Genomic DNA, 14,482 nt, shown 5'->3' with positions numbered 1-14,482 from the left:
TCATCTGCCCTAAGACCAAGACCCCTTTCGACGCCCCGTCTCTGCCCAGCGCTCCGGCTGATCGTGACGGTACACCGTGCACCACACATCGAAAGATTATCAGACTCATCAGTATCGTGCAAGTCTTTAATTGTGAAATTGTTTAGTTTTATATACTGTGGTTTTTTGTTTGTTAATTTATATACCTAAGTATCTGATTTACTATGTTGTTAGTTAGCGATGAGTTCTCTGTCTGAGTCGACGTGCCCCCACTGTCCTGACTCGTCGCGAGTGTTCACGTCCCGAGGTCTTAAGTCCCATATTACTCGTAAACACAAAGATGTCCCCCGCCTTATACTTCCGCAACCCACCGACGATACCTCTGTTGGCTTTAATGTCTCTCCACCAGCTCCAACTTCACAAACATATAGCTGTAGCCTGGAACAACTTGCCTCTTTTAAAGGTTCGGTGCGAGTTCTTCGCCACATTCCAAAAGGGGCGAGGAGTATCGCCGCTAGTAAGTTATGTAGTATAATTGACAATTGCATTTCAATTAATGGTGTAAACGAATGGTTCGCCCTCCTTTCTTTTTCCTACAGAGCTCTACGAACTCCTGAATCGGAAAAAGCAGGATCTCTTACCGCTAAAGTTAAGGCCAATATAGATGCTTTCTCTTACTTAGCATCCGCTGAATGTACGGCGGCTCACCGGTCGCTCTCACTAACTAAGTTGATTGAAGCCAAGGTCCATGAGGGCGATTTGAGAGGAGCTGTCCGAATACTTATGAGTGAAGACACAATCGCTCCTCAAGGACCTGACACTCTTACAGCTCTGCAATCGAAACATCCGACTCCATCTCGTCCTCTCTCTTTCCCAGCGGAGCCAGATATGAACTGTCAAACCCTGTCAGTTAAAGTGGACGATGTGACTTGGGCTATAAACTCCTTCCACAGTGGATCAGCAGCAGGCTTGGATGGCATCCGGCCAGACCTGTTGAAGGAGCTGACATCTGGCTCGGCCGGAGACAGCGGTGTACGTCTGATGGAGTCCTTAACCAAACTTTGTAATTTTTTACTTAGCGGAAAGTTACATGCCGAAGTTTGTCCTTATTTGTATGGGGCAACTCTTTGCGCGTTAAAGAAGAAGGAGGGAGGGGTGCGTCCAATAGCAGTAGGGAGTACTTTTCGCCGACTCGTCGCTAAACTTGGGTGCCGCGCGGTAAGAGAGCAGATGGCTTCCTACCTTCAGCCAGTTCAGGTAGGTTTCGGGACACCGTTGGGTTGCGAAGCGGCGATACATGCAGTGCGTAGTTTTGCTTTAGATCCAGAAAATGCAGGTAGTGTGATAGTCAAACTGGACTTAAAAAACGCCTTCAACTCGGTTGAAAGGGACGCCTTATTAAACGAGGTAAGGGAGAATATTCCAATTCTCTACCCCTTCCTCTATCAGGTCTATCACCTTCCTTCCAACCTCTTCTATGGTTCCAGTCGCATTATGTCTCAAGTGGGTGCTCAACAAGGAGATCCGTTGGGCCCCCTCACGTTTAGCCTCTCATTACAAAAAGCAATCGCTGAACTTAAGTCCCCACTCAATATCTGGTACCTCGATGATGGGACCATTGGAGGTAAACCAGAAGAGGTAAAGCGAGACTTGCTTATTTTGCTTTCGCGCCTTAATGATTTGGGTTTAGAAGTTAATGCGTCCAAATGCGAGTTTTTCGCTTGCGGGTTGGAGTCATCTTCTTTCCTTCCCTCCTTCTCATCGATTTTGCCTGGGCTTACGGAACTTAACTCCAACTCTTTCACCTTACTCGGAGCCCCTATATTTCCATCTGCAGTTCCCGAGGCTCTACTATCGCGCAAAGAGCTCCTCCTGCTTGCCGGCGAACGCCTCAAGGATATTAATCCGCATGTAGCTTTGGTCCTTTTACAAAAATGTTTCGCCGTGCCTAAAGTAACCTATCTTATGCGTACGGCCCCGGTTTGGTTATTTCCCGACGACATCAGTTGCTTCGATGCCACTATAAAGTTAACAATTGAGTCCATCGTAAACATCTCGATGAACGAAAACCAGTGGACACAAGCAGCTCTTCCAGTCCGTCACGGTGGCCTTGGTGTGCGTCGTATTCAAGATGTGAGTCTACCGGCCTTTTTGGCGTCGGCCCATGGGGTGGCAGACCTCGTTGCTCGTATTTTACCTAAAAATGGCGACAGGGTGTGCATTCCCTTTGTGGCTGACGCCTTAAGGGAATGGTTGTGCATCAACCAGGGAGCGACTGTGCCAGAGAATCCCAAAATACAGCGTGCGTGGGACGACACCCGCTCTAAAGCCTCGATTGACAACCTTATTGAGAGTGCCGCGGGTGTAGACCGTGCGAGGCTTCTGGCAGTATCACAACCAGAATCAGGGGCATGGCTCCACGCATTGCCTTCGCCCCAATTGGGTACCTTACTTGACGGCAACTCGTTGCGCGTGGCCGTTGCTCTCCGCCTGGGCTGCGATGTATGCCAACCACATTTATGCATCTGCGGTTCCATGGTGGGTGCTGACGGTCATCACGCACTGAGTTGTCGCCGATGTGCAGGTAGGCATCCGCGCCACCATGCCCTAAACGATACGATCCAGCGGGCCCTTAGATCAGCTGGTGTGCCATCGGTACTTGAGCCACCAGGTCTTAGTCGTACCGACGGTAAACGGCCTGATGGCCTGACTTTGGTACCTTGGGAAAGGGGGCGGTGTTTGGTATGGGACGCTACGTGCGTCAGCACCTTCGCCGCCTCCCATGTCAGCCGTACCTCACGCGTGGCCGGAGCGGCAGCGGAAACACAAGCGGATGTGAAGCGTCGTAAATATGATCCCCTCTCCCCTGCCTACATAATCGTCCCTTTCGCAGTTGAAACGGCGGGTTGCTGGGGAGCCGACGCGAAACGCTTCACACGCGACTTAGGACGTCGACTCAGACAGAAAGGGGAAGGCCCCCGCTCCGAGTCGTTCCTCGTGCAAAGGCTGTCCCTGGTGATCCAGCGTGGCAATGCTGCGAGCATCATGGGCACCTTTGCGCCGGGAACGACTTGAAGCGTTGTCTTTTTTTTTAATTTATAATTTTAATTTGTAATTTTAGATATAAATATTAAATATCTATAAATATAACTTCAAAGACAATAAGTATTATCATTTGTATTATGATGTACCTATTATGCAATAAATAAATAAAAGTCATTGATTCAAGCCTGGGTTCAAACTGCTACATCCGGCGAAATAATTAACCACATGCATTACCACTAAGATAACACTTCATCCCAATATAAATAACCATCAATACATCAATCAATATAAGTATATATTACATTTGTTACCCATTCTTCACAAATTATCTTCCAAAACCCTAAACTAGTTAAGTGCCTCAATTTGCCTCTACCTCATTTCCTGGGCCATTACACATAAGGTCGTAACAGGTATAATTTGTTTACTGAAATCAACCATTTTGCTTGCGGAGAGAACTGTTTTGATTTACTGAACTGAGGCCTTAACTATGGCTAGAGACACATAAAGAATAAAGACCGATTAAATATCTGGGCAACGTTTCATTCTAATTAAAACATAGATATTGCTTTGCTAATCCGCGAAATAATAACGTTATTCAATGCTAACCTGATATAATAACTTGCATATTTTCTGCATGCAATTAATGTTCCCACCCTCCCAGTACAAAAATAAATATAATAAACCACTACCAAAAGTACAAAACTCAACACGTGTTTCGCCTCTCTATGAGGCGACATCAGGAGATGCTGACGTTTCGTTCCTTAGTTCGGCCACCTCTTTAATGCCATCTATCTATTATAAATTGAAATAGGTGTTATACTATACTAAAGAAAAAAGTGACTAAGCTCTCCGAAGGCCGAGGCCGGAATCAAATCGGAGTCTTCAGCTTACGCGGCTAACGTCCATACCGCCTGAAAATATGTAATGTATGTTTGTTCCCTAGTCGTCTATCTAGCTTTATAGTTATTAGAGTGCCTATTTTTATTTTATTTTCTGTTTTAAATAACTCACTTGTATAAGCCAATAAGTAAGCAAGATCCATTTAGGTTTGAGACCTTGCTAAAATGTCGCATATAGAAGCCATTGAAAATAAAAGGCGTTTAAATTTGCTTGGAGATGGCAGTCTATACCTTTAATTGGTCTCTGTTATGACTCATAAATAACGCCTAAGCCCCACACTCAAATCTATAATTTATTTCAATGATTTTCCATTTCATACCGTATTTAACCGCCCAGTTTACTGCTCTTTGGATATAAATTGCCTAGTTATTGGCAGATTGTTTAACGTTAATTTGGCAATTCAACATTAAAACAGGTTAAATATATCTAGACCATGATTTTGGTAACCGGTGACATTGACATATTGTTTTAAATTGATCATTAATAAACCTGGTTAATTCTATATAAATAATAAACTACACTTGAAAGCTAAAGCAAATCCAGACAATCTTATATTGCAACTGACGTATAAAAGATATCGTAACTTTTGTACCAACTTACTGAAAAACATAAAAACAAACCACGACAAAAAACAACTGGAAATTGCTGGAAAAAACAGTAAATTAGTTTGGAAACATCTTAAAAACGTAACACACACAGCAAAACAACGTGAATCATCCGCAAGTTTGCTGCAAGCAGGTCCGTCCGAATTGTTGGCTGCAAATAACACAAATGAGTTTTTCGTTAACATAGGCAAAAACCTGGCTGAAAAAGTACAGGGATTTTCATCGCCACTCCCTTCAAGATTGCTATCCGAACCAAACAAATCTTCCAAATCTTTTGTGTTATTAAATACGGATGAAACTGAGGTTGACAGAATTATCATGAACTTAAAAGAGGATTCCGCGGTTGGTTGGGATGGCATCTCGAACAAAATAATAAAGACCTTCAGACACATCCTAGTTCCACCGCTAACACACATATTTCAAAAATGCATCTCTGAAGGAATTTTTCCGAAATGTTTGAAAAAATCCGTTGTAGTCCCTATCCACAAATCTGGTAGCAAAGCTCAAGTAACAAATTATAGACCGATTTCTCTGTTACCAGCGACATCCAAAATCCTAGAAAAAATTATTAATAACAGACTTGTACAATATCTCGAGAAGAATGCCTTTTTGGCAAAGACACAGTTTGGTTTTAGGCCAAAATTATCAACCGCAGATGCTGTACACGAATTGACTGACTATTTAGTTCAGGAATTAGACAAGGGTAACAAGACAATTGGCATCTTCCTGGACCTCGCAAAAGCATTTGACACTGTTTCTACTCCCATTTTACTGCACAAGCTCGAAACACTAGGTATTAGAGGAACACAGCATAGATTAATCGCGAGCTACCTAGACGGACGTACTCAATGCGTAAAAATAGATAACATCATAAGTTCCGATTTAGAAAACACTCCTTTTGGCTTGCCCCAAGGCAGCGTTTTGGCCTCGACCCTATTTTTGATTTATATTAATGACCTATGCAACCTAAAAATAGATAGTGGCAAAATCATTTCCTACGCAGATGACACTGCCCTACTTTTTTCCGCAAAGTCAACAAACGAGGCCTACGAGTACGCTCAACGCGGATTTGATGATGTAACTAACTGGCTAAAACTGCATCTACTAACACTGAACTCCGACAAAACGAATTTTATAAGATTTTCCATGCGGAAAAAAGATCCGGTCGCACATAACCTCAAACTTTACGCACACAACTGTAAGGAAAACTCGAATAATCTCTGCTCATGTCAATCTCTAGCTATACTGAAAAAATCAAATATTTGGGAGTCATGATAGACGAAACCCTCTCTTTTAAATATCACATTGAAGCATTGTGCAATAGAGTTCGAAAGATAATGTTTATATTTAAAAAACTTCGTTCAATCGCTGATTCAAATTTAATCAAACAAGTATACTTTGCGCTATGTCAATCGATACTAACTTACTGCATCTCGTCTTGGGGTGGCACAGCTAAAACTACACTACTAACCCTAGAAAGAGCTCAAAGAGCCTTATTAAAGGTAGCCACTTCCCGCCCATTCCTATACCCTACTGACCTCCTTTATAAATCATGTGAAGTACTAACTGTTCGTCAATTATATATATTAAGCACAGTACTAAAGCAGCACGCCAGAACTCCTTTCAACACTGATTATAGAAATAAAAGGCGCAAAGATATTATATGCATGCAAACCGTACAAAGAAAATACGTATTTTCATCTAGATTCTTTGTCTTTTTGGGCCCATTTTTGTACAACAGGTTAAATGCAACACTAGACTTATACCCACTTAGCTATGCTTGTTGCAAGAATACTCTACGACGCGCCTTTCAAAAAATGACGTACGATGATACAGAGAACTTACTAATAGTCGTAAAATGATTACCTACTGCCTACTGTATTCTGATATTTAATACTTAAGAACCTACTTTTTTGTTTAGGTAATAAGACTTATATTGTGTACTACTTATAGTTTATAATTAAGTGAATAATTAATAAATAGTTAATATTGTCCTTCGCTGCCTGAAACACAGGGAATCCTAGTTCAGGCATTTGTAAATCACTTGTCTTTATACATTCTTAGTCTTTAAGAGCAACCACTGTACTATACTTTTCTCAATAAATTATTTGTATTTGTATTTGTATATATAGGATATCTGTAATACCTAGTAATGATAGTCTGTTCTACGTAAGTTGAATGTACTCCGAGTACACAACTACACACTCTACTTTGCCCCAAGATAAAATCTTGTATTTTAAAACGTATAAATTTACTTAGAAAATTTGAACTAAAATATTGCTGTAATAATTCACGAAATAATAACGTGCTAGTCGATCAGTGCTAACTCGTTATTACCTACTTACTTGCGAATCTTTTGCATGCAAATCCTGTGTATTAATTAATCCTGTGTAGTTCGTCACTGAATTATTTGATATTATATCCAACCTTAAATTATAGATATATATCGCTTATCTCAGGTAACCACTAATAGGTAAAAGTACAAAAAAGATAGCTGTGTTCAGGGACTAAACCTAGTTTTTAATACTTGTTACATTTTTACTTACTTTACATACTTAATACAAATTAAATCAGCTTCATGCAGAACCTTCAACCATTCCGAAGCTGAGCATCATAACTTCTTACTGTCTCAATTATTAATTAAGTTATTATTTTTAATGTCAACAAACTGATATTTTTTTAAGTCTAGAATTACAAGAGATTAAAAAAGCTTAGAGTTTTTAGTCCGTAAGTTTTAAGCGAGCTTAGCGGAAGCTTATTTACGATAAGATATAAACTTAATTACTAACTATTGCGTTTTAAGCAAATTTAAAACTTATTAATCATAATTAATTAAAGAAATCTGTCCACTACCTGTTGTTTACCTTTGTCTTCGTGTATTATTTGTATTTCCGTGTACATTTATTCTGAGGTTGTGCAATAAAGAGGATTCGTATGTATGGATTTTTATATTGTCTAAATAACAGAGTGCAGATAAATAAATAAATAAATATTCATGGATTTTTTTACACAAATTGACTAAGCCCCACGGTAAGCTCAAGAAGGCTTGTGTTGCGGGTACTCAGACAACGATATATATAATATACAAATACTTAAATACATAGAAAACAACCATGACTCAGGAACAAATATCTGTGCTCATCACACAAATAAATGTCCTTACTGAGATTCGAACCCAGGACCGCGGCTTCACAGGCAGGGTCACTACCCACTAGGCCAGACCGGTCGTCAATAGTATTAATAATTATTAATTTATGACGCTTTCAGCACATTCCGAATCCCGAACAAATGACAGTAAATTTGAAAATATTTACAAATTCCCCCAACGTTAACAGTTTATCTCGTTGTCACACGAAACGCTGAAATACCGCCGTTTCGTACATAAGCCTGCTTTGTCAATGCCTGATAATGATTCTGTTTGTTTTATCGGCAAATTTACCGACATTTTACCAAAAGACCTTTAGTTAAAATGTCGAAATTACGGGGCGTAATTAACTTTAGCTGACAAGCGTGATACGTTGGTTTAAATTTCTTACATATTTTATTTTGTTAAAATGACTGTATATTCGGCGAAATTCTGATAACATTCAGTATAACTTATTAATGACTATTTTTAACTTGTAAATACTTTTTCACATTTACGAGTGAATTTAGGTAAAACAAATAGATAGTTAACCACAAATGACTCTTCAAAGTCAAAAACGGATAAATTTCTAACGGCAAGATTAAAAATAGACTATTAAAAAAAGTTTTCCGGATAAACAATTGAATATGGACTATCAAGAATTTTCAAAATGGTGTAGCTTGCAACTGAGTGGCGCTGTTTAAATCGAAGTACCTTTCGTATTGTTGGCTGCTTATTTGTATGATAAAGGTACAGTTCCTGGTTCAACTTATGACGTCATAACACATCCATCGAAACTCCCCACAAGCAATCAGCCTCACAGCAAACAAATCGCAACTTTGATGAGTTCTCTCTCTTTTCACGCTCCGTAATATTCGCTCCAACACAAATAGGCACATTGTGTACTCAAAGGCGCTTTATATACTTAAAGGAGAATGGAATTGTCAGCCTGTGGGCGTGTTGGGGAATTGGTTACGTAATGCGTGCGCTGGGGATCAGCACGTGGTATCTGCTAGATGTGGAAAGTTTGAAAATTTTAATGTAAGATTTTTTGTAACAAATTAAATTTTTTTGGTGAGTTGCCCGGTCTTTACCGTACAAAGCGCATTTTTTAGCGTTAATTTGATGATTAATTTTCTGGACCTGGAAATCTTTAGAAAAATCCCGTTTGCGCGGAACAACGGTAGACATTGTCGCAGAAAGCTATTGACACCCCATTCAATAAAATCAGCTTCGTAGTTTTCAAGCCACGGTAAAACAACCAATACAAACATAGAGATATGCTTACCTACTTATACTACTTTCTTTTTGTCGTCGGCTAAAAAGCAAGATAACTTTCTGTTTTTTTTTTTGTTATCGTTTGTTAAAACAAGGAATTTACAATTATTTCGGTAGGTACATAAGTATTCATATCGGCGAGTTTCCTCGTAGAGGTATTTTATTTCATGAATAGACGAGCGAAAACAAAATTTTGAATATATTTTACATTTCGGCATAAACATCGCTCCAAATACGGCATTTAATCTTTCTTGCCTCGAGCCCCTCTTAGTTCAAATATGTATTCATACCTCTGTCTGTATCGCTACCCCCCTAAAACTTATAGAGGGAAGCGCCCGATTGGCAGAGAATCTCTGATTTGAAACAATGACGCTTTATTAAAAATGCATTATACCCGGTGTTGATTTGACGCAGTCGTAACGCCAGGGCCGCTCAGAGCCAGAATGTTCACAAAATGAGGTTATACTTATTTATACGACACGTTAAAAATTCTACATCGTCCCAACCTTCGTTACGCAATGTCAGGACTTTTGGATTGTTATTCTGGGACTAATATGTACTAAAATTGTATTACATATAGTAATTGGTGGAAGCGGTGGTGGCCGAGTGGATATGACGTCCGACTTTCAATCCGGAGGTCGCGGGTTCAAATCCCGGCTCGTACCAATGAGTTTTTCGGAACTTATGTACGAAATATCATTTGATATTTACCACTAGCTTTTCGGTGAAGGAAAACATCGTGAGGAAACCTGCATACATCTGCGAAGAAATTCAAAGGTGTATGTGAAGTCCCCAATCCGCATTGGGCTAGCGTGGGGACTATAGCCCAAGCCCTCTCGCGCATGAGAGGAGGCCTGTGCCCAGCAGTGGGACATATATAGGCTCAAATTATTATTATTATTATATAGTAATTATAGAGGTAATTTCCCTAGCAATTTTCGTAAAAATTCTTAGGGCCTTGTTACATTCAAAGGTATACAGAAGAGTGGCTAATGTATTTTCCTTCGTTTAGCAGGGCTCTCATGTAGGTACAATCAGCGTCAATAGTTGTGTATGAAACAACACTCCAGAAGTATCTAACTGCCATCCTGTAGGGCTAAGATGGCCGGCTCTTTATCATTTGTCACTATGGTTGTCACGTTCTAACAAATAGGTATCTAAATGCGAAAGTGACGCATAGCATGACAGGTGATAAAAATGCGACCATGATAGCTGGTCTGGGATACTTTTCCAGATAAAGGAAAGCAGAGGGGCTACCGCAAACACCGAATTTCGCAATTTGCGGGGATTTTTCTCTTTTACTCCAATGAAGGCGTAATTAGAGTGACAGAGAAAAATGCCCGCACAAACAGGAAAACTTAATTAGTCTAGGTATTAATTATTTTGTAAAATAGTCCCGTCGTGAGTTCAAAGTTACCTTGACGCAGTCTTATTCATTTTGAACACCTCGCACGCTTAGCAACTATTGCTGCTGACTGTCGTTCTTTATTATAGTAAAACTTTATTCAAAAACTTCTAGGGATCACTTCGATATCTGTCCGTCTGTCGAGGGTACGAGGTAGAGTAGAGTTATTAATACACCCATTAGTCCATTAAATCCTGAGCTTCCTCCAACACAGATACCTAATACCTATAGCTAATGGCAAACCTGGTACTTGATTGTAATCTAGAATGGTAATTGGGCCACTTAAGATTCCAAGCAGCCTGTAACCTGATTACAAATACTTGAGCAACACTCAACACGAACACAAGGCAAGTGTCTATGTGTCACCAATGTGTGGAGAACACATACTTAAGTAATTATTTATTTACAAACAAGATATATACATAAAGGGGTATTATTAATTAAATTTAAAACTAGCTTAAATCTAAAATAGGCCCTTGAGGCATTGTTCCAAGGATGCTGGCGACATTTCCTCGCTGTATCGCACTGCTGATACGTTGTGCGAGGTAGCCGCCAGCTCTTCGGTCATCAGTTACGTCAACCAGACGCTTCGCGATTTCTGCGAACAACTTATGCGCGCTGGGACCCCATGGACCCAGAGTTCCAAGTCCATTATTAACTTACTTAAGTTAATTTATATAAAAATGCAAAAATTGTTGAACAACTTCTGTATTAAAAAAAAATACTCGCAGAGTTTTTTACGAGTGTTTCATAAGTACCTACACAGATCACTACAGCTTATAAAACAAAGACACCCGCCGCGTCTGTCTGTCTGTATGTTCGCGATAAACTCAAAAACTACTGAACGGATTATCGTACGATTTTCATTTATCAATAGAGTGCTTTTTGAGGATGGTTTAAGTGTATAATTTGTTAAGGTTCTACCCGCGCGAAGCCGGGGCGGATCGTTAGTTTTAAAACAAAGTAAAAGTAACTACTTTAACTTGTGACAATAACTCGAAAGTTATGATGATAAATAACTTTGCGATAACTCGAAAAACATCCTTCAGTTTCTTTCTATCTCTGTCAGCTATTTAAGTATATTATAGGTATATAAACTAAAGCTGTAAACTTAGCGTAGGTAAATTATTCCGAGATTGCATTCGAACAGTTCGGAGAGTTTGGATCAATCGAGCGCAGTCGAAGTTGCAATGCTCTTTGCAACTTAAGGTATCATTCCAAAAGTTTACCGACTAAACGTAAACGAATTAGCCACTTTAACCAATTATAAATCAACTTAACATCAAGATGGAACATATAAGACAAATCTCGAAGCTGCATTTTTCATTTTACATAAAAAAATTATATTCTTATGATCGAAGTATCGCTGGCAATAATAGATGCAAGCGATGGTATCAAATCGATATCCAAACTATAAAGGATTTAAAAATATGAATATCTTTCCACTAATTTAGAGGGCAATGCAAACTTATAGGTACATTGTGACATCACCAATCATAATGATATCGAAATGATGGCAGTCGCCCGTACGTCTCGCTAGCGCCAATACATGTACGGACAAGTTCGAGAAAAGTCTTAATATACTTAAGGCCCGAGATACACTTTTAAGTTTTACTTGCATAAGTAGGGACAAAGCTATTTGTTAGAATGAGATAACGATATTTATCTCTCATTCTGTAGTATAGCTGTGTCCCAGGATACATTCACATGGTGACTATTCGATTCGATATTTTCTCGAATACGGTTTTATCGTATACGGGACATCTGTTCACACGGCGCAAGATCCATTCGGTTTTTTCTCGCATACGGTATTCCTGTATAGGTGACAGCCGCTCACACGGCGTCTATTCGATGCAATTTACCTGCCGCCACACCACCAGTCGTTGAGTGCACGCCGACATGGATCCCCGTATTCCAATTCTTTTATATTGGTATTTAAGGAGGAGGCATCGGCGCCCAAGATGAAATTGGGTCATCTAGGTGCAGCCAGGGTTCAGCATCAGCTCTATCGTGGGTACTGTTCTCCCAAGTGCTCATCAAGACGAATCGGATGACCAAAACAGAGTGAGCGTTGCACCAAACCTGAGTTCCACTAGGTGCAGCCAGGGTTCAGCATTAGCTCTATCTTGGGTACTGCTTTCCCAAGTGTTCATCAAGACGAGTCGGATGACCAAAACAGAGTGCGCCTATGTTGCACCAAACCTGAGTTCCATTAGGTACAGTCAGGGTTTAGCATCAGCTCTATCTTGGGTACTGCTCTCCCAAGTGCTCATCAAGATTTGACGGATGACCAAAATAGCGTGTGCTTATGTTGCACCAAACTTGAGTTCCACTAGGTACATCCTGAGTTCCACTAAGTACATCCAAGGTTCAGCATCAGCTCTACCTTGGGTACTGCTCTCCCAAGTGCTCATCAAGGCGTGTCGGATGACCAAAACAGCGTGTGCCTATGATGCACCAAACCTGAGTTCCACTAGGTTTCAAACACAACTACCGGCTGCCTGCCCCCGCGCGCGCCTCGTATACGAGAAACCAGTTTGTCCGTGTGAACGACTCAACGTAAACGTAATTGCCACTGAGTATCGCATTCGATAAAATCGTTTCGAGAATCTCGCATTCCCGGTGGCAAGACCCTACGGTATACGGTAAAAAATATTTTCTCGTAATGACGCCGTGTGAACGATTTTCAGAGTTGCCATACAAATTTTGCTGTCACTACGATATTCGATAAAATCTCGTATACGGTATACGGGAAAAAAGACGCCGTGTGAATGTAGCCTTATACTTACGTAAGTAAAACTTACAAATATATCTTAGGCCTGAGTGGAAACTTTCCGTCCTGTTTACGACCTGAGGCACGTTTACGGCATGTAAATTTAAAAAAATCTACAAATAATGAGTTCGTGGAATGAGTGACTGTTAAATTATGTATCTTGAGGTCTCATAACACTGGTTGCACTGCGCAACCAATTGGAATTACAGCAAGCTTAAAGTTTCACTACTGAGCGATCGCTCAATAGTGAAACTATCAGTAACCGGTGATGGTGAGAAATGTGAGAAGAAATGTTTGCGGCATTCTTATCATTATCACTATCTACTCGCCCTGAAAATGTTATGGCAAATTAACCTAAAAGTTTTTTTATAACCAATTTTGGATAATATTTTTTCAAAATAGAACAAAACGTAGGTACCTATTTGCTTACCTATACTTACGTAATGTTTTTATCTCGCTCGCGTAACTATAATAATACATATTATGTTTTTGGTAGGTACTTTATTTTGTAAAATGACACGGAATTTAAAGGTTATTTTATTAGTTTTGTCTAATCAAATGTTCTGCAACCAAAGCATTTCTTTTTTTGTTTTAATTGCAAAAAATATATACAACAATGTACAACTGGCGGACTTAATTCCAAATGGCATTCTCTACCAGTCAACCATAGGGCCTAAGAGAAATACTTACATTTTTATATAATTGTTTGGCCCGTGGGGTCCTAATGCCCTACAACTTTTTAAAGATCTGTCAAAAAGACTGATCTAAGTACCTCACTGGTGACCGAAGAGCTGGCAGCGTTCTCGCGCAACTTATTAGCCTCGCAATACAGCGAGGAAATGCTGCCAGCGTCCTCGGCACCATGCCAAAGGGGCCCAATTTCTTAGATTTATTTAAATTTTATTTAGTATTAGTTTTTCGTTTCAATTTAGTTTTATTTTATAGATAAGTTAGTTTATTTTTGTGTACAATTACTTCTAACCTATTAATAATCCGAGATATATCTTTGTCCTCAGATGAGATGGCGAGTGGCCGGCGGGATGGGCGTACCGCTTGCTACTGCTGTCTTCTTCATGCTGCCTCTTTTCACATCGCCTACAGGAGATATACGTAAGTACTTACATAAGTATTAGTTATAACAGGTTCCTAGTCTGGTGATATGAACACAAGCGCAAAATATCAATTTTCACGATTACATAACTTGCGTAAAATTTTAATAATTACCTTCACTCTTTATTTTCCTTCTTTCTTTGCGAAGCAACAATATTGATTCAAGGGTTATATCATGATATGTATAATCTGGAAAAACTACAAACCATTGATTTAATAAAACAACCATTGTTGGCAGCTCATTCTAATTACAAATCCAAACA

At 39.7% G+C, this 14,482-nt stretch overlaps 1 protein-coding gene across 1 annotated transcript in view; it reads left to right on the top strand.

Annotated features, from left to right (window-relative positions):
- LOC134655401 (hemicentin-1) overlaps positions 1 to 14,482 on the top strand; it is a 365,685-nt gene that overhangs the window by 295,826 nt on the left and 55,377 nt on the right. Inside the window, exon 3 of the mRNA XM_063510862.1 lies at positions 14,126 to 14,219. Within this exon, the coding sequence (XP_063366932.1) occupies positions 14,126 to 14,219 (94 nt within the window). The remainder of the gene's footprint in view (positions 1 to 14,125; positions 14,220 to 14,482) is intronic.

The sequence above is a fragment of the Cydia amplana genome, chromosome 16 (assembly GCF_948474715.1).
Source record: "Cydia amplana chromosome 16, ilCydAmpl1.1, whole genome shotgun sequence".
Classification (NCBI taxonomy): domain Eukaryota; kingdom Metazoa; phylum Arthropoda; class Insecta; order Lepidoptera; family Tortricidae; genus Cydia; species Cydia amplana.
The sequence above is the reverse complement of the archived record's forward strand: the minus strand, read 5'-3'. Positions and strand labels throughout refer to the sequence as shown.